At 37.5% G+C, this 27,491-nt stretch overlaps 1 protein-coding gene across 4 annotated transcripts; it reads left to right on the forward strand.

Annotated features, from left to right (window-relative positions):
• On the forward strand, positions 1 to 27,491 carry LOC137291736 (upstream stimulatory factor 2-like). Of its 4 annotated transcripts, none has more exons than XM_067823243.1 (8): positions 1 to 173; positions 10,630 to 10,682; positions 17,541 to 17,651; positions 18,942 to 19,057; positions 19,623 to 19,785; positions 21,820 to 21,957; positions 22,945 to 23,051; positions 24,858 to 27,491. In XM_067823243.1, the coding sequence occupies exons 1-8, from the start codon at positions 142 to 144 to the stop codon at positions 25,077 to 25,079; spliced, it is 942 nt and encodes a 313-aa protein (XP_067679344.1). In that variant the 5' UTR covers positions 1 to 141; the 3' UTR covers positions 25,080 to 27,491. The 4 variants fall into 4 exon arrangements, with proteins under 4 accessions (XP_067679344.1, XP_067679337.1, XP_067679362.1 ...); XM_067823236.1 differs by having other exon boundaries at positions 7 to 173; positions 21,817 to 21,957; XM_067823261.1 differs by lacking the exon at positions 17,541 to 17,651 and having other exon boundaries at positions 28 to 173.

The raw sequence follows: 27,491 nt of genomic DNA on the forward strand, positions 1-27,491 counted from the left end.
GTTAATAGGCGCACCGCTCTGGACTGAAATACGCCATCTTTGTCACATGTTCATTTTTCCATCTCACATGACCTGTTGTTTGGCCCCGTGATCAAGCTTGCTTTATTTCCTGGCAAATTCAAACATCCACCAAAAAGCCACATGGATATGTTAGATCAGGCACTCGAATCAAGGTGGGTAGACGTAATATGAGATAAAATAAGGAAATATAGGCCTAATTTCGCGAGAATGTTTCAAATGAAAAGCTGTCATGTTCTGAAAAGGATATTTAGATTGGGAAAGATCACCCCATGACTGGTGCCGTGCCATGTGCGCGTGTTGATGTTGTTTATGTTTCATGATTATATAATCATAATCATTATTAATTATTCCAGGCAAATTAACCATGATTTGACCCTTTCATTTTTCACCATGACACGAACTAAAATAAGTAGGTCGTCGATGTTTTCCACTTTCATATCCGCGTTGAAGGGCTAAGTGGCCTTAGTTTCATGTTTTTGAGAAAACAAGGTGTAAAACATCCAGTCATTTCAAATTGCCATCTCAACAACAGCTTATCATAACCATCGTACAATCATATTTTGAAACTTATTTTTTCTCAAGATGAAATATTTGCGATATTTTGACATTCTTTACCGGGAAACAAAAGGGGTGTAACCAGTGGAAGCCAGAAGGCGTGGTCGGTTGATAAGCAAATCCACAGTGACTGAAAATATTGACGTCTATTAATAACTTGGGCTTTTTTTTATAACTTGCAGTGATATTAATTTGGAGCACAATTTCAATTTTTCTGGAGATAACTAATTGAATTTTTGGTGATGAAGATTGCCATTACCATATCAGTCGGCCTCAGTTCTCCTGTTTTGTCTTATGAAAAGAAAATGAAGGTGAAAAACGTTTTGTTTATGTTTATTAAAGTAGAAGTGTTTAATATTTGAAATGAACACTTATATATTCAAAAGGTAATTTGCAAAAAACATGTTTATGTTATTTTAATGAATACACTGGGAGATATTATTTTGATATCAGTAGTATAATTTTCCGCTGTTCCACTTAATGTTTTCCTAAACTATAAGTTCAAACACGTCTCATGAAACTGTAATGTGGTGTAAGAGCCAACTTCAACCTGAATTGTCTTGTCATTCTTGCTGACTTGATTTATGATGTGAATTATATGACTCTTTTCAGTCTCCTGGTTTAGATTTGAATATATCTGGAATATTGCTATAATGTAACTGCCATGACAGAAAACTGCTGTAAAAGAATATGTCTTTGTGCTCTTGTTCATTGTCCATAACATTTTTACATGTAAAGTTTTTGGGAGTTGACATGATAAATTAAGAAACTCGTATCCAGTCATTTAAGTACGGAATGAAATATGTTCAAATAAAGGAACACTGATGAAAAGTCTAAAGAAAATGAAATAATACCATGTGAATGTATCTCACTTTAATACAAATTTCACTAAAATTTCTTCAGACTTTGCTATACAGCTTTGACTCGTTTGAGATGACCTGTTTGAAGATGTCTTGTACCATCATTGTCAGTAGATTTATTGTTATTTTGGACTTTTGTTAGGTTAGCAGATTAAGCAGCTATTTATTTGACTCAGGCTTTGGACTAGTAGTGAAAGTAGCAGTTTTCATATTTCATTTAAATTCCATAGCTGAAAACTAATATCAATACTTACCTAAAAATAAAATATTTTTGACAGGATGATTAAGGTGTATTACTGCACACATGCTATAAAGAGTAAGATCATGTTTAGGTTAACTATTGTTAAGATCTGTGCTTTGATTCAGATGATAACTACTGGACTATATTACTTTTTGAACACACAGTTGAAAGTAAGTAATGTTATCTCACACGTAACATATGTTGTTTCTGTACCAGCAGAAATCACCAGGGTCATGTCCTCAAGATTATTTTTGAATCTACACACGTCACAAGTTTTAAGTTTTGGTTAAACCATATATATTAGGCCATACTTTTTTCAATACTTGGTTTATGAATCTGCTGACTGTAATTGTTGCAAAAGTGGAAAATGAACATTAATTTCAGTTTAGCCATATTTTTAATACCACTGATAAATATCAAAAGCCTCTTTTTATGAATCACACCTTTACTTCCTTGATGACAAGCTTTTGTGTAATTGTGTTTTCAAATTCAAGCTCTCTTTGATTATTCTTCAAAGTTTGCTGCCTCGATATGTTTGCATGTGGATTTCAGTAAGTCAGTAAGAAACATCTCAGACCTGTGTCACCATGGTCACTATGGGCTTTTCTCCCTCATTAAGTTAACAATGTAACTGAGATATTACTATAAGTCTTACACTTTTCTCATTCATTTTCAAGCACAATGATGAAGGAGATGTTTTCTGTATGAATATTAGTCATGTTTGCCTTATAAAAAAATTGGATTATAGTTTATTTAAATCGAGATGCATGTGACCTGACTTACCTGACCCAATACAACCCAGGCATCAAATTCTGTCTTACATGAAAATGTGCAACACCAGGAACTCTTGACTCCTAAATGTTTATGCCTAGGGCAAGCTTTGCATACATAGTTGACTACAGGTCATTGTACCCTTAGGTATTGTTCATGATATCAGCCACTGGTTTGCATGGTCCTCACTCATTTTACAGTCTTATGGCTGCTGTCATGATGTTTGTAACCATGGTTTTACATGACACATGATTCCTGCATATTTGATGCAACAGTTTTGTAAAAGACTCAAAATATATCATATGAGTTGAGCTTGATGCAGGTTTTGCAAGTTGATTTCACCCTCAAAATTCAGTTCAATAAGATCAATTTCATAAGTAAACAATGATAGGTTTTGTGAGGTCTTCATTAACATAGATGTTTCATTCAATTCATGTTAAAAGCTGTACATTACAGTGAATAAATCAGCAACACGATTATTTGTTCAGTATACTGCAGTTTGTTATCACTGAATTGAACAGTGAAAAATATAATATGCATATAAATGGCAATGCAATACAAAACAACATCTTTGCAATACTCTTGCTTTTTATTATGTACAAATAAGTGTTACACAAAAATGTTCATGACTCCCAAATATTGGAAATGACTCCCCAAAATAAATATGAGTCACCATGACTCTGTTTTCAAAGTCTTTGTAAAACCCTTCTGGTATATGTTTAGTCAAATGTTGCATTTATTGTCCCTTCGAGAATGTTTGAAGAGGATTTGTGTCCACTTTGAAATTTGAAATTCATGTCTTGGCAGTGTCCGCCAAGTTACTTTCAAAGTATTTTAGTGTAATGACCTCCGCTTATATTCTAGATTGGTGCATTCTGATAACTTGCAGAGCTTCAGATCAATGTGAGTACATATGGGAAGGTGGTGGGAAGGCGTTCGAAGAAGTTTGTCATGTGACTCAGTTCATGTGAATGGGAAGGTGTCAGGAATGGAGGTCATGTTACATGGTTCTTATGAATGAATTCATATCAGGAATGTAATTCCAAGTTCTTTTGTTTATAATATATGACCCTTGTACATCTGATTTTTAAACTTTGTCTGATAGCAGAGTTTTTGTGCTTTGTTATATGTGATCAGTGTATCCCTACAAATTCAAAATATTGGTACAGTATTTGAAATACAGTCAGGCCGCATTAATCCGAACACTTCTGTTTTTCATCAAAAACGTTTGGATAGTGAAACGTACGGACTACTGAAGCAAACACCACTTCAGGAGAGTTACTTCCCTTTGACATACTGAGAAAAGAACATACACACGTATGCATGCATCAAATGACTTTATTACAGTTTGTAGACATATCAACTTGAATATTAACATAACAATCAATCAATGCAATGTCTGAATAGATTATTTATAGTATTACACATACCAGTCACCTACTTGTGTTGAAAGAAATCTCCAATAACAGTCTGTTTGGAGAGTGGCTTGAAAGACGCACGCATGCTGACCATTGTCTCCAAGTTTTTGTCAACTCCAACACACTCAAAATAATTTATCATAGAGTCCATATAGGCTCTCATTTGGCTTTAGGATTTTTCTCTTTGTATCTACAAATTTCTCTTTTATGTGCGGCATTAATTTCCCATCGTTTTACGCTTAGGGGCAGGACTTGCCATTGTGACTGGCAAGTGTCAAGTGCAGCTGATCTCATTTTGACGCGATCAGTATTTTATACAGCAAGGAAACATGACAGGTATTACTCAAACTAAGCAAAAGTGAAACCTATTAACTGATTAAAGTCACAAACTAATGACATGCTCAACTCAGAAGTGTCACCTCAGTTAACAATTACAATTGAAGTCAGGTGAAGAAGACCAGCGCTAATCGCAGGTGCTCACGAGGTAAGGCTATTATCCGAACCTCTTTGATGTACCGCCAGATTAATGAAGCAAAACCATGTGTAACTAGCCAATCTGTTACCACTAATTAACGTCCGGATACGGAGACTGAAGCATCGGATGAATGAATCAACAAGTAATGAGTTTATATAGTAAACAAGATTGGTTACAGCCAGCTACTGTTCAGATATTGTGGGAATCGGATTGTCGGGGTCCGGACTAACGTGGCCTGACTGTAATGACCTTTGAAACTGTAAATTATCCAGAAAGAGAGTCATTTGATTTTTTCAGGGGTAACTGCCCCAAGTTCTCTGTGCCACATATTACAACTGACAGTGCATGTCAGATTCAGTGATTGCTATGATGCAGGAAACCAGAATGTTTGATGCACAAAATATTTGAAATGACAAATACACAGTAAATTTAGAAGCTTAGTTCAGATATATTGTATTTTGCTACGTACGTTTAATTCAACTACATGTACTTAGTTTGGCTTCAGTAGACAACCACAGTTAGTGTCTTGATGAAAGTACCAAACTGAAGTTGACTTCCTAAAACATGTCCATGACTCCCACTCATGACACCAGGGAGTCATGATGATTGTTTTTTTATGCCAAAGGCATTGTTCAACTTCCTCAGTATCCCAGTTATGTGATGGTGACATCCCAACAGAGAATCAGATTGTGCAAAGGGTTTGGTATATCTCAGACATCTAAGGCCCTGCAATATTTTTTTTACTAATGCTTAGTTCCAGACTGTATACAGTTTTGACAGAAGCACAATTCATTTGAAAAGGGGCCCCTTTCTATCAGAGGTTCAGAACCTGAGGAAAATTTGGCCTTGCTTCGTTAGGGTTGAGCTTCCCTATTGCAGAAACAGTTTACTACCTGCAGAGTTTGAGATCCTTATGCACATCATGCAAAGATTGGATTCATAGTTTTTTTTTGAGATGGGTACATGATCTGAGACCCACATCACACCCTTTGGTTTAACTAACCATTTACAACCATGTTCGACCTGATTCACTCACTAACACACTGATGGTTGAAGTTCTTGCATCGTGACAAAGTATATCGGTGATGGTGGTTGTCTTAGTAATTGAGCTGTTCATCACATAGAAGACATGGGTTAGATTCCCAGTTGGTACATTGTGAAGCCTGCACCTTGTGTTCCCAAGTATGACATTGCAGGAATTTTGCAAGAGGCAGTGCTTGACCTGGGCAGCATTTCACCAAGCAATAGTAGTATAAAGGTGATGGTACTCCCATACTTTAACATTGACTTATGACAGTCATAGTGCTGTGATCGCTTTATGAAACAGGCCTAAGAGCTATTTGTTTACTTTGAATGTATAGTAAGTGAGTGAACTTAGTTTTATCCAACACTCGGCAATATTCCAGCTACATGTTGGTAGTCTGTAGGTAATCAAGTTTGGATCAGACAGTCCAATGATCAACAGCATGAACATTGACCTGCGCTATTGGCCCAGTATGTAGGGATGCTCAAATTTCAGTGATCGTTGGTTTTCTGACCAAGCAGATTGTAGTGATTTGAAACACAAGATTTCATGGCTTCTGCTTAACTGGATATCTTCCTGTTGTGATTGTACAAGTCACAGTGACTATAATGGTTATCAGGAGCAGATGCGCTGTATATAGACTTGACATGACATGACATGATGTAACAGTCATAATCATCACTGCTATGTTTAGATACCTAATCTTTCATCACAGATGATGTTCAACAACTTTGCATATAATGAAAAATTCTGATCACTCAGAAATGATAGTGGCTCCACAAACTTAACATTAAAAGATTGATTATTGATAGTCTAGTTATCTTCCTATCTTTTATCTGTGAGTATGATTTTAAGCCTCTTTAAGCAATGTTCACTAGGGGTGAAACGGTATGTGGCGACATTGGTAGAACCATGGTATTCGGCCTTTGGCTGACTATAATGGAATCCTAAGATCCAGTATTTTCAGCTTTCGTAGCGTCATTTTAAAAAACCCTTTTACAGCTTTTCTAAAATTTCAAGGAATGGAATCATGTCTAAATCTGTGCATTCCGAGATGGCTGCCATTTTTCTGGAAGTAAGTTTGGAATTGCCTTTTTTATTCATTTTATGTGTTTTACTTTTTGGTTTAAAGTAAAATTCATCAGTATTTTTTCACTGCAAATAGACCATAGTCTTCAGATAGGAGAACATTTGAAACATTTTTTTATGTTTGTAAGATGCAGCACAGTATTTTTCATGTATTATAACCCGGAACCTTTCTGCAGAAGATGCCTAAAACAAATACTTAAAAAGCAGTAAACATCTTTTCCTTAAGTATGTTGGTGATGACTATCAGCTGAAAAAATGTAACTACCTAATCTTAATATTATTGAATCTAAATAAACAAGACTTGGGTACTGAACCAGTTGCTGAAGTGGCAGAACTGGTCAGTGTGAGAAGTAGCCACAGGTCTACTAGCCTGGGGCTAGTGAAAATACATTCAGGCCAGTAAATAAGGCTAGTCCGACATGACGACAAGTCAGTGAATTTTCACAGGGTCATTTTGTAAATATATCACTCTTTCTGACCTGTGAAGATATTTACACTTAAATCATGCAAGATTATGGCCTGATGAAAAAGTTCATGTTAGTAGCTTGATGATGAAGCCTGTGCCATACCCACCATAGCTTATTTTAATTTTTTTTGTCACCTTTTGCTTAGTTTCAGCATTCAGATTTCAGGCTTGTGAATTATTTTGTTGTTTAGTAACTAATGGGCATGGCTAGGTCGACTTGATAGCAAAGTTTGGAAACTATGGTACACACTGCATCTGTTGTGTGATATATTTGAAATTGTTTACAAACCTGTCACATCACTCTAGTAAACATTGTAATGTATTACTTTTTATCCATTCTGGAATTGCTTTACACAGAGAATGGGTCTTGGATAGGTGTCACTGAGGGCAAGAATGTACCGGTAACCTTATTTTATACATGTATTGTAGGTCAGGCCAATTGTGTTTCTTGTTTATGGATCCGCCGGTCATATTTTTTCAAGAAGAAGAAAAAGAAATGAGAAGTTAACATTCCGCACTTAAAAATTAAAAGCCATATGTTTTTATTGGCCAGAAATGCAAATTTAAAATTGTTTTGCCCCATATATACTCCTTGACTTGCCAGAAGTAAAATATTTTTAATATTCAGAATGACTATTACTGTGGTGATTTTTTTTTTATTCCTTCCTACCTTTAGGTTTCTGAGGACAAAAATCTGTGAAACAAGAAATAAAATTGGCCAGTCCTTATTCTGGTAAACCACAGTGATGATTATGATGCCAACTGAAATGTGAGACAAGGGCCGGCTTCATGTTCATACTCAGCAAGTTCACAAACTAGATAAATACACATATAAAGTTCCTTTCTTTTCATTCAAAGTGATACAATCCCACTAAATACCCGAAACCTGTGGTCTAACTACACTGAGTGGGAAGTGTTCCCATATTAGAAGCCATGTATGCTACAATGAGTGGAAAGTGTTCCCATGTTACAAGCCATGTTTGCTACAATGAATGGGAAGTCTTCCCATATTGCAAGCCATGTATGCTACAATGAGTGGAAAGTGTTCCCATATTACAAGCCATGTATGCTACAATGAGTGGAAAGTGTTCCCATATTACAAGTCATGTATGCTACAATGAGTGGAAAGTGTTCCCATATTACAAGTCATGTATGCTACAATGAGTGGGAAGTCTTCCCATGTTACAAGCCATGTATGCTACAATGAGTGGGAAGTCTTCCCATATTACAAGCCATGTATGCTACAATGAGTGGAAAGTGTTTCCATGTTACAAGCCATGTATGCTACAATGAGTGGAAAGTGTTCCCATATTACATGTCATGTATGCTACAATGAGTGGAAAGTGTTCCCATGTTACAAGTCATGTATGCTACAATGAGAGGGAAGTGTTCCCATATTACAAGCCATGTATGCTACAATGAGTGGAAAGTGTTCCCATGTTACAAGCCATGTATGCTACAATGAGTGGAAAGTGTTCCCATATTACAAGCCATGTATGCTACAATGAGTGGAAAGTGTTCCCATATTACAAGCCATGTATGCTACAATGAGAGGGAAGTGTTCCCATATTACAAGCCATGTATGCTACAATGAGTGGAATGTGTTCCCATATTACAAGCCATGTATGCTACAATGAGTGGAAAGTGTGTTTTTTTGTTTTTTAGATAGGAATGAGTATTATCACATGCTAAGGTTTACAAATATTACTGCATTATATCATGTGTTGATAGCATATGCTTTTTGCTAACATTGTTTACTAATGCTATAGCGAATAATCGGTCAGTCGATTGATTTCGATTGTGTCAGTGATTTTTGGTGAACTTACAAGACTTATTGATATTTGTAAAAGTGAAATATCAATAAAAGTTTAGAAAGTATTTTTATGTTTGTTGAAGGTCACATGCAACTAAAAAATCAAACATAATTAAAGCACATTTATCACTTATTCATGACATATAACATACATTGCTGCTTTTGAAAAAACAAATAAACAAAATTATAAGCGTACAATCGTGATTCAAAAGTGCAATATTTTGTACTTGGGCTTACTTCCCCAGAAATGAAGACCGAACCCAGTCATAGCGGGTGGATGTGCACTCAAGTGTAACGATGGCTTCCGGTTGGCTGTTTCATTTGCTGATATGCTGAGGGTTCGTTGTGTGTACAGAAAGATGATCTGTTTGATGGGCATTTTAGAAGTATAGCGAGTCACAAGAAAGTAAGATACTTTATGGATAACAACTTCTGTTTGTGTACTTGATGCGTCGTTGTCAACACTGTTGTCAAACAAAATCATACACACTAAAAGAGGTCGTTATCCATGAAGAATGTATATAGAGATGCTGGGTTTGGAAAATACATGTTCTCTGAATTTGCGCTCTATCCAATCAAAAATCATGTCAGTAGAGATGGTAAACTACTGAGTGGCTGGAATCTGTCATTCGTCCAAGTACAAAGCAGGACTTGAAACTAACAAGAGTTTGCACCAGTTTCCGTCAGATCCAGTCATTCGAAAAAAGTGAATGTGGTTTGTTTGCAACCCACAGACATAAAAAACATGTCATGTGTATCACATGTGCCTAATTACATAATGTGGCAGAGACAGAACTCGGGTGCACAAGTCATAAATCAACTTATTTTCTTTATGTCGTATAGTCTGATAGGTGTTAAGTTCAAATTGCACGTGGTCAATGGTTGAAGCTGTGTACTGTATGTTGTCTTTAGCAGACAGGCAGGCAGACATATAGGTGTGAATAAACCAGACACTGAGCTTTCTCTGTGACAGAGACTGCATACCACAAAGTTGTTTTACGTAACGAGTAGATTATTTCCTTGTTTGTGTACACAACCAAGACTAGACTACTGCTCACGACCTCAGACGCTGGGCATGCATACTGTTTCAAGCTCAACGAACCTATTCACTGCGCATGCGTTATGGACGCAGCGCAGCACAGCTGTTGAAACCAGTTTTCCCCCCAGCGCTGGGGGAATTTAGTGACACGTTTGAACTCCCATTTCGCGGGCTTTATAGGTTGAATTAGCATTTTTTATGATTTGTTTCGGTAAGTGCATACCGAAAGGTACCAGAATCTGCAAAGTTGTGTTTTACGTTGCATGTGACCTTTAAGTCAAGCTGGTGCTGTTATCTGACTCATGAGACTGCAGTGTCAACAACATGCGCGTGTTTCAGCAGGAAGTATCCTTAATGGTCTTGATCCATGGTATTGTTAATGGTGCAGGCTAGTTATTCTCAAAATGTTTGCAGCCCTACGAACTTCTTAAGCCCATTTGTAGTACATTGGCTACGATCAAAGTTAAGAATTCTTAGGTCTATGTTCGTTTCGAGAATAGGGGCCCTGGTATGTTTGCAAAATTTACTGATCATCACCTGTTATTGTTGTGATATTTACAGTTACATTCGATTATTGATCAGTTAATGATTGACTACTGAGATTCGATTATTATTCTGTATATTGTATAAGAGAAAAGTCAGCAGTAGTGTTATGCTGTGAACACTGAATATTATCTGCCACATGATTAATTGTGGCATCATTTGTGCACAGATATGTACCTTGACTATATGCCTACTGACCCGGCACCAATGAGTTACAGAGTTGTGCTGGTTATGGCTTTAGCCAGATGTCATACTGTGAACTTGCGTAATGCTAAACATTGAATGAAACTGATTCGATGATGTCTGTTTTCCAGTCACGATAAAGGAGCTGACTCTCCCAACTCAGATGACCAAGTACAGTTGTCAGGTGAGTAGTACATTGACTCCATCCTTATTGTCAGGCATCACCTTCCAAGATTCTGTGTTAGATCTACATCGGTATTAACAGAAGGAAGTTAAGTAGTCTCAATACTAAAACTACCCTGTGGAACAAGGCCAAGGACGATCAGTGACTTTTTTCAGAGACCGATGTGCAGAGCCATGTCTGCCAACAATGTCAGTGCAACTTATCAGATTTGATGCTCGTGTTGGGAATTGGAAACCAAGCCCGGTATCGATTTTTGGAGGATTTGTGGTGAACGATTATCTATTATAGTCAAAATACCTACATTTTTTAATGCAGTCACCAATCGTAAGGGTTTTCCCTTCAGGATTTCTCTAATCAATGTTTTTTATAACTAATAGAGTCATGCAATGAAATTGCATTCATCACAGGCAAACTGTAGCGCAAATGGGGTTGCGCAGCACAGAGAATATGACCAGTCTTCTTATACTCTTATGTGAGCGAAGCAAGCAAAGGTTGGCAACATACTTCCCTCAATTCAGTTTGACAGAAACATTTTTCATGTCATATCTGAGAGAACAGATGGTAGTGATGTTGTATTTTGATATGAAAAATATTTTTCGAACCAACCTGAGGGAAGTACGTTCCCAACCATTGCTTGCTTTGCTCGCATATAAGAAGAGTGGTCATATTCTTTATGCTGCGCAACCCCATTTGCGTTACAGTTTGCCTGTGCATGCATGCAAGAAAGACGCTGGAATTGTAATTGAACAATAAAAGTGATTTTGCAGTTTTACAGTACGCTTAGCTTTACGCTGTTGAGTGCATGTTTGCTTGTGAGGATTCATTAAATTTAATTGTTAGGTTACTTAATTCAAGCATGTTATACTAAAACAACAAAATTTTGTATAATTGAAACTATGCTTTCTCCAATCCATAATTATTTTTAATCCTTCTTTCAATGGATTTGCAATTCATTTTGATCACCACTATTTGGTTCTTATAGTTATTTGGGGTAATTGATGCTCATTTGGGTTGACCTAAAAAGGAAGAGGCCTCAATCCCATTCAGTTTTCAAACGATTATTGAAATGATAAACCATAGCATAACAATTAACACACCTGCATTTACAAAATTGTTCTAAAGGGTTTTCCCTCCACCTTGAGCTGCAGGTGTAATGAGTGAGTGAGTGAGTTTGATTTTACGCTGTTTTTAGAAATAATCCAGCAGTATAATTGCAGGGAATATTAGAAACAGGCTTCACATATCATACCCATGTAGGGAATCGAACCCAGGACTTCAGCATTGTGAGCGAACGCTTTAACCACTAAACTGCCCCACAGCCTGGTGTAATGAGGAACTGAAAGATGCAAGTGTAGCGAGAAATACAAGCTACAGTTGTCATGGAGGTGTAATGAGGAACACAAGCTACAGTTTTTGGAGATGTAATGAGTAACACAAGCTTCAGTTGTCATGGAGGTGTAATGAGGAACACAAGCTACATTTGTCATGGAGGTATAATGGAGAAGATGAGTTACAATTGTTATGGAGGTGTAATGTGGAAGATGAGTTACAATTGTCATGGAGGTGTAATGTGGAAGATGAGTTACAATTGTTATGGAGGTGTAATGTGGAAGATGAGTTACAATTGTTATGGAGGTGTAACGTGGAACACAAGATTCTTGTGTCTTAGATGGAAAGAAGAACACAAGCTACAGGTGTCATGGAGGTGTAACGAGGAAGAAAAACTTATGGTGTCTCAGGTGTAACAAGGAACACAAGCTACAGGTGTTATGGAGGTGTTCAAAGGAACACAAGCTACAGTTGTCATGAGGAACACAAGATGCAACAGTCATCTAGGTGTTACGGAGGCCACAAGATGCCGGTGTTATGGAGAACAATACATAAGATGCAGGTGTCATGAAGATTAAGCTAAAGATGGCAGAAAAAAACAGAAGCTATAAATGTCATGTATAAGGATCACAAGAGCTTGTGTTAAGAAGAAGACCAGGTCATATAGTGCTGCATGCGTTGACTGAGCCAACCAATTTTTATAATGAAGTCAGCTGCTTTTGACATTTCCTTGACTTGATCAATCTTTAATTTGTTACATTCTTCTGTATCATTAGAGATTTCTGCAAGATTTTGAAGACATTTTCTGTCTGTATCCAAGAATCAGGACATGGTGTGTGACCTGGCTGATTCTCATTATACAATAATGGATTTCAATGGGTACCTTGTAAGGATGTGAAAGTCACATTAACACATTACTGTATGCTAAAGAGATGCTCTGAACATGTGTTACTAGCATCCTATCATGTTGATAGGTAGATCCCTTGGCGAATATTTACCTTGAATTAGCAGTCTTCCACACGTATATAATAAAAATTAGTTAGCACACTGATCAACCTTGACGGTGTATACACATGTCAGGGTAGAGACTGCAATTTAGTAGAATCCGAGATTCTACCAGTAGAAATTGCAATCAGAGTTTCTGCTGGTAGAGAATGTGATTGTAGTTTCTGGTGTTTGACTCTGAGTCTCCAATCTTAGTAGTAGAGATTCAACTCAGAGTCTCTACTGGTAGAATCTCCAATCCTACTAGTAGGAACTGCAATCAGAGCCCTTACAAGCACATACATTTGACCCTTGTGTCCATTCTGGAAGGAGGGAGTAGGGCAATTCCCCACTTGGCCATTACCCACCTAAGAATATTATTGCCTGGTCATTTCCCCACCTCACTGGAAAGCAGTGTTTATATAATGATTAGCGATCATTAGTTGAATTACATCTGAATGAATTCGAACTTCCTACTTTTAACTGAGACATTCAGGTGTAGGAGTTGGGAGGATTAAAGACAGCATGCATTTAACATCTCACTGTAAACAACAGGAAAATAGTAAATCACCAAGTTTTTCTTGACAATTAAAAGATCAAACAGCAACCTAAAAACCAGCCAACACCAGCAAGTAAAGGAGGTGTGACGTATTGTTTTATGTTTTCATTTTACAAAATATGAAACTAATCTTTGTTTTTCTGAATATTCACTGGCATGCATAAGTGTAGAATTGCAATCTCTACCCTGACAGATTGAGTTTCTACTAGTAGAGATTGTGATTGTTATTTTATATAATCAGAGTCTCTACCAGTAGAGACTCCGATCGCAATATCTAGTAGTAGGATGGGAGATTCTACCAGTAGAGACTCCGATCGCAATATCTAGTAGTAGGATGGGAGATTCTACCAGTAGAGACTCCGATCGCAATTTCTAGTAGTAGGATGGGAGATTCTACCAGTAGAGACTCCGATTGCAATATCTAGTAGTAGGATGGGAGATTCTACCAGTAGAGACTCCGATCGCAATATCTAGTAGTAGGATGGGAGATTCTACCAGTAGAGACTCCGATCGCAATTTCTAGTAGTGGGATGGGAGATTCTACCAGTAGAGACTCTGATCGCAATTTCTACTGGTACAGGTTCCGATCACAATCTCTAAGAATCAAAGATTCTACCAGATCGCAATCTCAACCCTCACATATATACATTGAATGCACGGAATTTGCTTGTTAATGTCTATATGTTGAAGAATAAGCATTTTTAAAATTGTGCGAGGATGTCAGTAACTCCAAGTCTGGATGTCAAATGTCGGCTGCAAGAGTTGTATGATACTGAGGGAGTTGAGATTGATATCCAATGATTGAGGGAAAAAACAAATCACTTTGAGCATGTATATAGATTTGAAGGAGTATAGTGCTATATAAATACCCATGTGATATGCAGTCATCCCTTGCCATAACATGGGTCTTAGGGCACACAGATGAGCCCCCATGTTTCAAGACATGCGCGTTACATAATGTGGAACTAAGGCCAAGTAAAATCATATTTTCCAAGGTCATAACAAAACTGCTATTTTGTGTATTGTGCCAAATTATATCATATTGTTGAAAGTGAAAAGAAACGAACTTTCAAAATGAAAATCATATATATTATATATGTACGGGAAGCTTGCAATCAAAAAGCACCAGACATGATAATTCAATTGTTGTTCCTGTTATGCTACCTGTTATTCAACTAAGCCGGAAATAATGATCATCTGTGCACAGATGTTTTGGTCCAATGTACTGGTGATTCAGTTAAAAACGATCTGATAATATTACATCAAAGAATTTCTATTCCATTATCAGAATAATTTATGTATTAAGCAGTCATTGTAACAGATATATTATATATTGCTGTCATATTAGTATATGATGCATGTTTTCCACAAACATATTTCACATAACAAAGTTTGACAAGTCAAGGCTTACTGCTGCGGTACTTTGATAGTAAAAACAAAATGTTGGTAACTTAATTGTCAGATATGATTTCAATGAGTCAGTAACATGGGTGTTGAAGTCCATGGATTACTAGGTTGTAGTCTCTGTGTGATGGCTAAGAATAGAGTAAAATTGGTGCTATTGCGTTAGGCACGGAAAACTGATCCTCATGAATATGGTATGCGTAAGTTGTGTGCACATGGAATGGGGTAATGCCATTTCTCTCGCAATGTCTCCGTTGTTACTGTCCACAGTTTTAATGAATACAAATGGGATTGAATTTGATCAAATAAAATGTTTATTCTGACACCATACATTCTGGAATGACTGTTTAGGTCTTTAGTGACTATGCTTGTTGAAAGAGGCGACAAACAGGATCAGCTGATCAGACTCTTGTTGGTTGACACATGTCATCGGTTCCCAACTGTGCAGATCAGTGCTCATACTGTTGATCACATGATTGTCTGATCTAGACTTGATTATTCACAGAGTGCTGTCAGGTGGAACATTGATGAGTGTGTCATAAGACTCTGAGTGTCACTCACTCCAACTCTGTAAGTGCCACCTGTTTAGAGTTAGAATTCATTCACATAAATCATAAATGGTAACTATTAGTTAGTTTTCATTCACATAAATCGTAACTATCAGCCTTATAGCACCTCACATGCAGCTTGGGATATCCAGAGTTATATCCTTCCTAGACTTTGTGATGTGCTGTTGACAAGCTTCAAGTTGAATGCTGGTTGTCATATATATAAATGCTTGTAAATATCCTGAGATGCATAATGCATTTAGACAGGAGACCCCATTTGTCTTGCCTTAGCCAAACTCTGATGGTTTTTTCAGGTGCATCTGGCTTTCAAGGCAATGCTGTTTGTTTTAGTCATGAAAGAGCTGAGTAATTTAATTTGACAGCTAATTCTGGTCAGGGCTTTACACAGACTTGGAAAAAAGAGAGTCATGCTGACTCCAGTTTCTATTTTTGGGAGTCATGTTCAGTATTTGGGAGTCATGAAAACTATAGCGTAATATTTACTTGTGTCTATCAAAAAGCAAGAGTTTTGCTAAGATTTTGTGTTTTGTGTTGTATTGCCATTTAAATGTTACCATTGGTTAATAACTAGTATATATTTAACTGTTCAATGCAGTCATAACAAAGTCATGCTTAGGATATATTCACTGTCATGTTATTAACATGAATTGAAAGAAATAGTTAAATTAAATCTAAATTCCCCATGGAAACTATCATTGTTTGCTTTTCAAGTAGATTTTTTTTAACTGATTTCTGAAAAGCAGTCATGAAACTTGAGATAAGCTTGACTCGTATGATAATATTTTGAGAATCTTTTACAAAACTGTTGTGTTGTGTTACAGTAACATTGTATACCCCTGGTTCTGGTGCAGTCATTCGACCTGGACGTGCAGTCCATGATATTTAAAAAATGAATAAAGATATGAATCAGCTCTTTTATCAAGGCATTTGGAATAGCAGTGTAGCTTATGAAATAACGTGCTGTTTTGGGGTACAAATTGTATTGCACACATATTATTGGTATACATACTAGTGTTGGGAATTGGTTGAAATGTCACAATTCAAGATTGGTTCATTACCAACAAGCGAGCAATCATAGAAAGAATTGGTTAGCATAATTTTTCAGATTTTGCAGGTCAGTATAACACGATTCTTTATTGTTTTTGTTTTTTTAGAAACAGCTCAAATTGCCGTTGCATGACAATTGACATCTAAGATAAAATGATGCAACTTGCTACTTTAGCGTGATGACTAATATATCATGCACATAAACCTGAACATCCCCGTAGGCCCTGATAGTTTGTTTCTAGGATATATTCCCTCATCTACGGCTCGGCTTGATAATTCTATTACTTCCCTTTGCTGGCTTTTTATCCAATCGAGCGTTTTGCTGGGAATTTGAGCATACCAACCACAAGGCTTGTTTCACAAGGCTTCTTTTATCTAAGAGATTAAACTGTTGTTGCAGCGTACCTAAAAGAAGTAGAAGGAGTTGCTGCATGTATTTTTGGGCGGTGTGAATTTGTCTGTGCTTTTTTCCCATAAATCTGAATCGCACTGTGAAGAAACCGTTGCGTCCACGACCACTATCTTTGTTGACACTGGCAAGCTCGGTTGTAATGGTTTATCTTATTGGCTACTGTGAGAAAAGGGAGCCAGCAAAAGGGGGTAATACAATTATCGGGCTGAGACGTTAGATGCATCCAGGGTACCAGTGGATGTTTATTTGAACACATACCATGGAGATAATTGTAGAGCGCTGTTACAAGACTTTTATGGAACTAAAGAAAGACTAGCAACATTTCTGACAGTGTCTTGCTTTTATTGTAAGAATCCTATCATTTCCCAATGTTTGAACACTGAAACTTGTTTACAACAGAACTAGGTATTTGGAGAAAACAACTTGCCCTTCAGCCCTTTCTTGCAACCTGACAAGTGGTAGAGTGTACACTGAAGTTCTAACAAAGATTGGGTGTTGGTTGTTATTGTTAATTCTTCAACAAGGTTTTCTAAATTTGTTTGTGTGTTTTGCAGGGGAAACAACAGAGGAACAGGCGGCAGCTATTGCCAGTGTGGCAGCCAATCAGGGCACTCTGACCCTTGACCCCAATGTACAGTATCAGTTCCGTGCCGACAACACGCAAGGTTCATACCATTTTTCACTAAATATCAACATTATTGAAACAGTAAAAGGGGTGGTGAGGTAGTCTAGTGGATAAAGCGGTTGTTCGTCATGCTGAAAACGTGGGTTTGATTCCTCACATGTGTACAATGTGTGAAGCCCATTTTTGGTGTCCTCTGGTGATATTGCTGAAAGATTGTTGAATGAAGCGTCAAACTAAACTCATTTACTCTTGAAACAGTAATGTAATGAATTCAGAGTTGGTTTATGTCTCTAAGAGGCTGTACTTGTAAGAAGCTTGTGGAATATGTGGTTAAGCACAGTGACTTCAGTGCTTGCATGTCAACTTCAGCCCTGTAGCACATTGTTCAGAATACCTGTCTCTGCCCTATCTGGACCTGTTTTAATTGCCTACTGGTCTCAGCCATATTGTTGGAAGATATCGGAGATTGTGTAAGCACATTAAAGAACAAACTTTTGTTTGCTTTGTCGGTTTTATTAGCCTTATTTTTGTATTTTGGCCTCGAAATATGCTTTCCTTTACAATATTTGTAGTCATGTTGGCTTGTAGATAAACTGATGCATCCTTGAGACAGTTTTAAAAGCTGTGGGTGAAATGTTAACAGACAGTCCAGACGTTTTGTGAGCTTACTAGTCATGACTATATGTGAGGACTAGTCGTAAGGACAAGTTGTTTTCTCCCAACAAATAGTCCTACAGACTGAGGACTTGTTTTGCCTTGTAGTTTTACAAATGGTTTTGTTTTACTGAATCCTTAAGTTCTGATAGGCACAGCCTTGTTCTTTTTCCTCAGTATTTAGGAAGTCATTGTGTTATTAAACTCTAAAAATGAATTTGTCTCATTAAAGTTTCTAAAATTTCTTAATAAACAATGAGATATGGCTGATGACAGGATAGAGTATGGGTAATTTTATGAGACTTCTGCATATCTCTTCAACCTGACGTATCGGTTCTGTGTCAAATATGGAATGGGGATTTGACACAATGGACCTTAGAAATGTTTTGGCATTTTTAAGACTGGACAACTTATTTCACCAGTTTAGCCAGTCCTGCTTGAACAAGAGAAAAACATTTCTATTTTCTGTAAGTCTGTTCCAGTTTGTAACAAAACTGAAACTTTGAAAACTGGTTGGGAATTTTAGTCCTAACACACTGCTATGAGGACTGACATTTTTCAGTTGTAGTAGTTCACAGGGGTTTCAAAATCAATTCTTGTCTTGAAACAAAAAGATTTGTGTTCCATTTTGTCATTTGCTGTGCACTTACCAAGGGCATTCTAATGAGTGGAACAGATCTGAATCTTGCAGGTCAGGTCACATATCGGGTTGTGCAGGTGTCCCAAGATGGCCAGGAAGCCACAGCACAGGTCGTCACTACTTCAGCATTTCCAACTTCACAGGTGGCACAGGTGAGATATATTATCATGATAACAGGGAACTGGCGAGAGATAATACTGTGGTTTTAGGACATTGGTGAACTTTAATACCATGGTAACAGGATGCTGTGAGATACATTACCATGGTAACAGGACACTGACTACACATATTACAATGTATTGAGACACAGGTGCGATAAATTACCATGATAATTCCCAATAGTCCATCACAGGAGTGGACCTATGTCATTGCATGCAGTAGTAATTTACCATGCATTAATCATGGCATTAAACAAGACATGCTGACAATATATTTTCAAAAATAAAGCTAAAAAATCCCCATTAAATTTTGAAATGATCCAGGAAGGACTCACATGACATTTATTACTTTATGAAATATACTACAAAAATGTATGAGCATCATAAACAATTAACAAAATTCTACACAAAGTCATGCTGTTGAACACTGGATTGTCTTGTCCAGACTTGATTTTTGACAGACTGCTGTCTTGCAGCTGGAATGTTGCTGAGTGCATTGTTAAACAACCAAGCAACCAAACTAACTTCTTGTAAACAGCACTTTTGATGTTTGTTGTAGACTGTGATACAGAGCCCTTTCAATGGAGGGAGCCCGACACCAGACAATCAGGAGGCAAGGTTTGCCTACTTCGCAGGGTCAGGGGAACCAGTGAATGCAGTCAGCACACAAGGGGATGCTGTTGCTGGGGCAACAGCTATTGGACCAGTGTCAGCAGCTGGAGGTATGGATAGTTTTATTCAAATCCTGACTCCCTATAATCAGTGTTTAATGTAGGTTTTACTCCAAAAAGGCAGCTGGCAACTTATACTTGTGAAGACCATATTGAAGTTCCGTGTGAACATTTTAAAGCTCTGTATTATGTGTTGTATCTGTGCCTGTAGGCATCACTCATTGGATGTATAAAGCAGTCCCTCCTGGATTCCACAGTTGCAGAATAAATCACAGAAATTATGTTGATGCATTGTGCCAGTACATTTTAACCTCATGGTGGTGTCATGTTAGGAGAAAATCTTCTTCAGACTCATTTCTCTAGCTTTGTGAGTTAAATTTTAGTTTTATTTCAGCAATATCATGCTTGGCGACTCAGAAATGGGCTTCAGAGTACCCATGTGGAGAATCCAACCCTGGTCATCATCATGATGAATACATGCTTTAACCCCTAGGCTAGCCCACTGATTTAGCAACACAGACTGTTTTACTCCAATTCAAAGCATCACTGAAGAAACTTTAGCTTTGAGGTTACTGTAGTTTCTTGTACCAGGCTGCATTACAAAAGAAGCACAAAACAGTAAGAAAAAAAATTCAAAATTGATTGAAAACAGATGGTTTATTGAGTTGAGGTTAACTTGGCCTGTGTCAAATTGACATTCATTGATACATGAACTAAGGGTATTTTATTGCTCGTTAAAATGCGAAAAAAATACCCTTAAATTTTCATATTTCATAAATTTAAATGAAAATATATCCTGTTTTTTTTTCATTATATTTTGAAACATAATGTTCTATTTTTCTCTAAAAGCTTACAAAATGTATGTAAATTTTGGAAGCATGTATGTTTGTTATCACAAAACAACATTTTTCCTTCTTCAAAACTACTCGGAAGCGATAGAGTAGCCTGATGGTTAAAGTGTTCACTTGTCATGCTGAAGACCCGAGTATGATTCTTAACATGGATACAATGTGTGAAGCCCATTTCTGGTGTCCTCTAGCTGTGATATTGGTAGAATATTGCTGAATGTGGTGGTAAACTTCAACTGCTCAACTGTTTCAACCAAATCTGTGATCCCACTCACTGATGCATCCTTGATAATTTCCATGGTATATGTTAAATCTCCACAATACGCTTGCTGCATCTATGGCTCGGCCTGATAATTTTATTGCCTTTCTTTGCTGGCTCTGCATACTCACAGCAGGCAATTAGCTAAGCCACCATTATAATAGACCTTGTGACAGTCAACACTGATCGTGGTCACCACCACGGTGGTTTGTTTGTAGAGCGACTTAGATTTTGGGGGGAAATCATACCTACAAATTGACATATCCGAAACTTTAAAAACCTGTGTGCAAGAACTCCTTCTACCTCTTTCAGAGCACCTCTGCATCATTTGTGTTGCCAGGTTTAATTTGAAAAACGAAAGTAAGTGGGGATTGGTACATCCCAGTGTAGACACCTGATTGGATAAAAAGCCAGCCAAGGGTATAATGGAGATTTATCAGGACATAATTAACAGCCAACAATATGTGTCAGGTTATTGTCATGATTTCCGCCAATTTTACCTGTAATTTAGAACTCATCAGGATATGGTTTGGAATTGGTTTACAGAAAACCATTCTTGTCATAAGAGGCAGCTTATGAGATAAGGTGGTCAGGCTTACTGACTTGGTTGATATGTGTCATCATATCAGTGTTGTGGAGATCAATGTTTATTCTGTTGATTACTGGATTGTCTGGTGCAGACTCAGTAACTTACAGACTACATCCATATAGTAGGAATATTGTTGAGAGTGGCATTAAACAACAAACACAAAACAAATCCAACAAGGGATTTAAGTTTTGGATATCATGGCTGGCAATCATTATTTGTCCTGTTTAGAGATTGACTGTCAACTTGACACTACGTTGAAGTATTATTATGAAGATTTTGACATGTTGAGAAGCTGGATTATCACAGAACAGAGATGGCTATACAACTCGTCAATAGTCCCATGTGGTTCAGCTAAGACATGTATTGATGAGGTTTATTTGCATCAGCAGCTGGCCAGTTTTATGTGATGATGTCCCCTCAAGATGTGCTACAGGGGCAGCGAAACATTGCTCCGCGAACAACCTTCAGCCCCAAGATGGAAGGTCGGTCAACACGGGATGACCGCAGGAGGGCCACTCATAATGAGGGTAAGACTTGCATAATTGGTAATGGAAGGATCGGCTTAGTGCATACAACTGATCATCCACTGGCATGTTGTGGTTCATTCTTTTCATGTATATGATACTTGGTACATCAGGTAGTTTCAATTTAGATTATTTATTGTGTTTTTTGTTTTACAGCTGGCAAACACCTTTTGAATGTTTCAGTAATTAAAAAGTGGAAATCTGCAAACTTGATGTGGTCAGTCATTAAACGATGACAAAACTGAGAAATCAAACATTGCCATCTGTCACAAATGACGCCCTTGTTTTGCTCTATTTTTGAACTTCAGTTCTTGCAGTCATGTATCAGATTGTATGTGAATTGAAAATTTTATTTTTACAATATGTCATTATGTGCAATACTGATGCACACAAAATCCAGTACATATCCTTACTATCATTCTGCTGAAAAGAAAGTAATAAACCTGATCTAAGATGGGATTTCTAGACTCTTTATTGTTCATGTGAACATAAGGGACTTCAGCATAATGTCAAAACTTAATGTGTGTATTCGTATTCACAGTTTCCACCCAGAAAGTTACGGGTTGGAATTGATCTTCAAGAGACCCAATCCTGTCACATGAGGTGACTAACAGGAGTGGTCAGACTCACTGACACTTGTGTAGATTGAAGCTCATGCAGTGGTCACTAGATTGTCAGATCCACACTTTATTATTTACAGACCACCGTCATATAGCTGGAATATTGCTGAGTGCAATAAACAAGAAATGAAACAAAATTTGCTCAATTTCCCAATGATAATTTTTAACAAAATGGATCTTGAACAAGTAACTTTTCTAAAAACCCTGTATCTTCCTTTACTTTACTCTCTTTTTTGTGCATGCGTGCGTGCGTGCGTGCGTGCGTGCGTGCGTGCGTGCGTGCGCTCGCGCCCAACATGGCACACCATCTGGTGATCATTTGAAATTTGAAATGAATATCATCTTAGCAAGTATTAAATTACTGTTTCAGTTGAACGACGTCGCAGGGACAAGATTAACAACTGGATTGTTCAGCTATCAAAGCAGGTCCCTGACTGTGCCCAGGAACACACCAAGTCAGGCCAAGTGTCAGCAAGTGTATGTACTTAACTTCTCACACAGAAGGATGCAAAGGCGCTTGTGGCAGTGAAGAAGTGGTGAAATAACCACTGGCCCGCTAACCAATGGCTTGTAAAAATCCAAATCTCCACTATCACTAGCTGGTGAATTTCCATGGGGCCATTTTCCAGGCATTGCTAGCACAACTGCCTGGCAAAATCTGGAAATTTCCCACACTGGCTAGGGGTGTAAGGGCAGTATTGCACTGTATCACGACACAAGGCCTTCAATAAAATATAACAAGCGTATTGCAATACATACGGTTCATTACATTTCAAGTTATTTTGATGTACAGACATAAGAATAGTATCTGTGTATAGAACCCAGGTCACAGTTGAAGGTAGGTTGTGTTGAGCGTAGAGAGGCTTTAGATGGGTGACAGCTTGACTCCTGAGAGTTTCTAGGACTTCAGTCCTGTGATACATCTGGTCTCACCCTAGACAAGTGAGTTATGAATTGTAATCTTACTCGATCAAACTTATCTAATCTAACTAATCAAACACCTGGCTGCCCCTTTCTCAGCATTTCTCCCTCATAACAAATAGTGAACTATGTCAATATTTTGATGGCAGTTTGTTAAACAACTTCTATATTTTTATGACCTAACTTCTGCAAAAACCTCACTGAGTTGGTCTAATATTTTGATTATGATCAATGTTTCATTGAGCATTTCATGTTTTTTACTTTTCGATGGCATTTCATTGGTCCACTTTTGAGTCAGTTGGACTGTATTGTCTTCGTGTTCATAAGAGATGACAGGACCCTTTTTTTCCCCCCGGCATGACTCCTCGTCTGTCTGTCCATCCACCGTCCTTCCCTTCGTCCGTCTGTCCGTCTGCCTGTCCGTAATCATTTTGTATCCGCAACAAAACACAGAAACCGTTCAAAATATTTAGACCAAACTTGATAGACATAGTAATCTCAGCCTATGGTTGTGCCTTTTGCTATTTAGAGATTTTTGGCTTTTATAATTTTTTTTGTTTTGCCATGGAACATTTTGGTCTTAGTCTTATGGTAGGGTGCGCTTCAGACTCTCAAAATGGAGAAATGGACTTCGTTTCCTGAGAACTAAAAAAACATTCATTTTTTTTCTGCAAAACTTGGTAGGTATATCAATCAGAACCTGTAGTGGTGCCTTTTGCTATGTACAGGATCTTGTGATTTAGTATTTTCTCGGTTTCCATGGAAACGTTTTGGACCTAGTCTGAAAAGTGAGAGGTGTGTTTCGTTTCCAGAGCAGAACTCAAAAACTTCTTAACATCTGTCCGTGAAACTTAGCAGATATGTGTGGCAGACCCCAAAGTGGTGCCTTTTGGTTTTTACAAGTTTTTGTGATGTATTATTTTCTTGGTTTCCATGGAAACGTTTCGGACTTAGTCTCAAAATGTTGTTTAATGCCACTCTCATTCCTAGAGCGCAACTCGAAAAACATTTCATATCTTTCAACAGATCTTGGCAGATATATGAGACAGATCTTGAAATTGTGACTTTGCTGATTACAGATATATGGTATTTATAATTTTCATGAATTACATGGAAACAATTCAAACTTAGTCTAAAAAAAAAATGATGATGATTTGTCCTTTTAAACATGTGGTGGCTGGTGGGATATGTCATCTTCTGATGACTCTTGTTTGTAACAAACATTTACTCAGGTATTCATTACTAAGTGAACAACTTAATTCTAGCTTGCCCCAAAGCAGGGGAAGGTGATAATTGTTTTCTTGTTACGTTTATTACTATAAAGACCCAAGCATTTTCTGATGTTGATCTATTTTGTTTCAGAGCAAGGGAGGAATCCTAGCCAAGGCATGTGATTATATACAGGAGCTCCGTACAGCCAACCAGAGAATGGCTGAGAGTTTAAAAGAAACTGATAGAATATCCATAGATAATGAACTACTTCGACAACAGTGTGAGGAGCTTAAACAGGAAAATCATTTATTACGTACACAACTTCAGCAGCATGGGATTGTGCCTCAAGATCTGGCAGGGAATCCGACATAGGCAGTCGTCATGTGCTTGTTACTTGTTGTTATTCATGGTGGTCCAAAACTGTACAAACTTCGGTGATGATGTCATCAGTTCTATGTGTATATAAGTGACGGACAATATGACAGAAAATTGACTGCATGGAACAGACAAACATAAATCAGATGAGTTTTTCTGAATCTTAATTTTGGGAAATCCATCTCATATATTTATTTTTGTGGTTTTTAGAAATGGAATCATCTGGTGTTACATTGTTCAATCAAGGGATGATTTTTGTGCTATGATGAAAAAATTGAGTTGCAATACTGTATGTTCTGTCCCAACGTGATCACATGACAGTTTACATGCTGAAGGACGAAGTGCACCTCATCGTCAAGCACTACATATATACATGTTCCAACTGTTCCTTATGTCGTGGTGACATCTTGGCAGAGGTACAAAGTCTACATCCTTGTAATGGTTGCTGACACAGAAAAGCTGTCTTCTACAGGAGGGAGCCATTCTTTTGACTTAGCATGTCCTGTGTTGCATGATCAGCCGTTACAATCAGAGACAAGTCATGGACCAGAGCATGCCTGAAGACTACTTAGGCAGATTGCACAACTAGATGGAATAGATCCCTTATCATTTCTTCATCAGATGTGAAATTGGTTACTTGCACAGTAATATTCATTACTATCCCTGGGGATTCTTGTTGATTTCATTGAACAATTAGGGCTGGATATTGATATTGGTACTGACTGTAGTTATTGATATATGATCCAGAGGATTTCTTTGAAGGAAATATGAACTGAAGTTAAAAGAAGTCTGAAAGAAATCAGTCCATTTATATCCCTGATGAATAGTGACAGATTTATGCGTGATTACTTTCAGATGCAAGTAAGTATTGTATTCATTCTTTTGCTTAATGTGTGCCATCTGTCTTTGGCACAAGTCTGTCTTTGGTAAATTAAAACTTAACCATTAATAATTCTTTCATGAATCATATTTCGGACTATCAATCTTTTTATCCAGCCTTAATAGCAGTATTTATTGGTTGTATTTAAACACTTGTGTCTGGAGCCAAGTGTCTACTCATCATATATGATAGCAACACTGGTGGAAGCGTTCATAAATCTCTTTGACATACCATTATGAAGTTACTTTTTAATTTTCTGGACGGGTAGAGTGAAGTTTGGATTGAGACTTTCATAAGTAATGAAGACAGGTTTGGTGGGAATAAACAGGAATTCCATGGTGTTTATCAGAAGTGTTGGAGTGGTTGTATGCTTGTTAATCTGGTGGAAAGCATTCAAATATAGAGATTCTTCCAAAAGAACAAGACCGGTCCAAATGTACCACAAGCTATAATAGTCAAGTTCTTTAAATTTATCCCCACATTGCAAATGAATATACAAGATTGATCTGTGTTATTTTTTACCAGTAGAAATTTTCCCCCAAAGTCAACAATAACAAGCACACATTCAACAAGACCGATTTTTGCACAAGACATACAGTGCTAGAACATTCATTTTGTCTATGGAAATCAGGTTAGTGATATGTTTATATACTTAGACCTTTTAAGATCAATTACAAGTCACTCTTCAACATACAAGCCACTGTCTGATGATAAGGCTATCACTCCTTTGTCACAACAGCTGATGTGTGAGTGATGTATCATTACCAACAAACAGCAGCTGAAACCCAGAAACAGGATATTATCCAGAAATGATCAACAGATAAAATACTGTTTTCATGATTGCTAATAAGTTTAAAACCGTAACACTCCCAAAGGATAAGTCAAGTTGAACAACTGGCCTGGGATAGGGGCCTACTGATATTTCCAAACTGATGTAGGGACTGATGAATAGGAGTCTTTCCCCACTTCAGAGCCTGCTGAAAAGGTGAAATACTTGAAAGCCAAATCACTCCCCACACAGAACTTAAGAACCCCTGACAATACTGGTTAGTAGTGGTCTTCAGCAAAACATGCTTGTCGTAAAAGGCAACCAAAGGGATCAGGTGGTCACACTTGCTGACTTGGTTGACGTGTCATTGTTTCCCACAAGCATAGATCAGTGCTCATGATAAAGACAATGACTACGTTATGCCATATAGAAAGGGATTTTCATATTTCAGATTACACTTTCATAATACAAAAATTCTAGTACTTCCGTTGCATGGAAGCTGTGGTGGCTGAGTGGGTTAAACAGCTGGCTTGTGTGCTGGCCAAGTGTGTAGAAGCCTCTTTTTCCTCATGTAAGCCTGATAGACTGCAAAGCTTAATGTTTAGGTGGTATTGAGTGTTATCCAATTTTGAATTTTGTGAGACCTGAAGTGTTATCGTTTGGAGTTTGATGATGTCATTTACTCCAAAATGTTGTTGTCATATCGAGTTTTTGAAACCTGAACTTCTCTGTATGAAATGATAAACAAGTGAAAAATAAA

This window comes from Haliotis asinina, chromosome 1 (genome assembly GCF_037392515.1).
Source record: "Haliotis asinina isolate JCU_RB_2024 chromosome 1, JCU_Hal_asi_v2, whole genome shotgun sequence".
NCBI classification, from domain to species: domain Eukaryota; kingdom Metazoa; phylum Mollusca; class Gastropoda; order Lepetellida; family Haliotidae; genus Haliotis; species Haliotis asinina.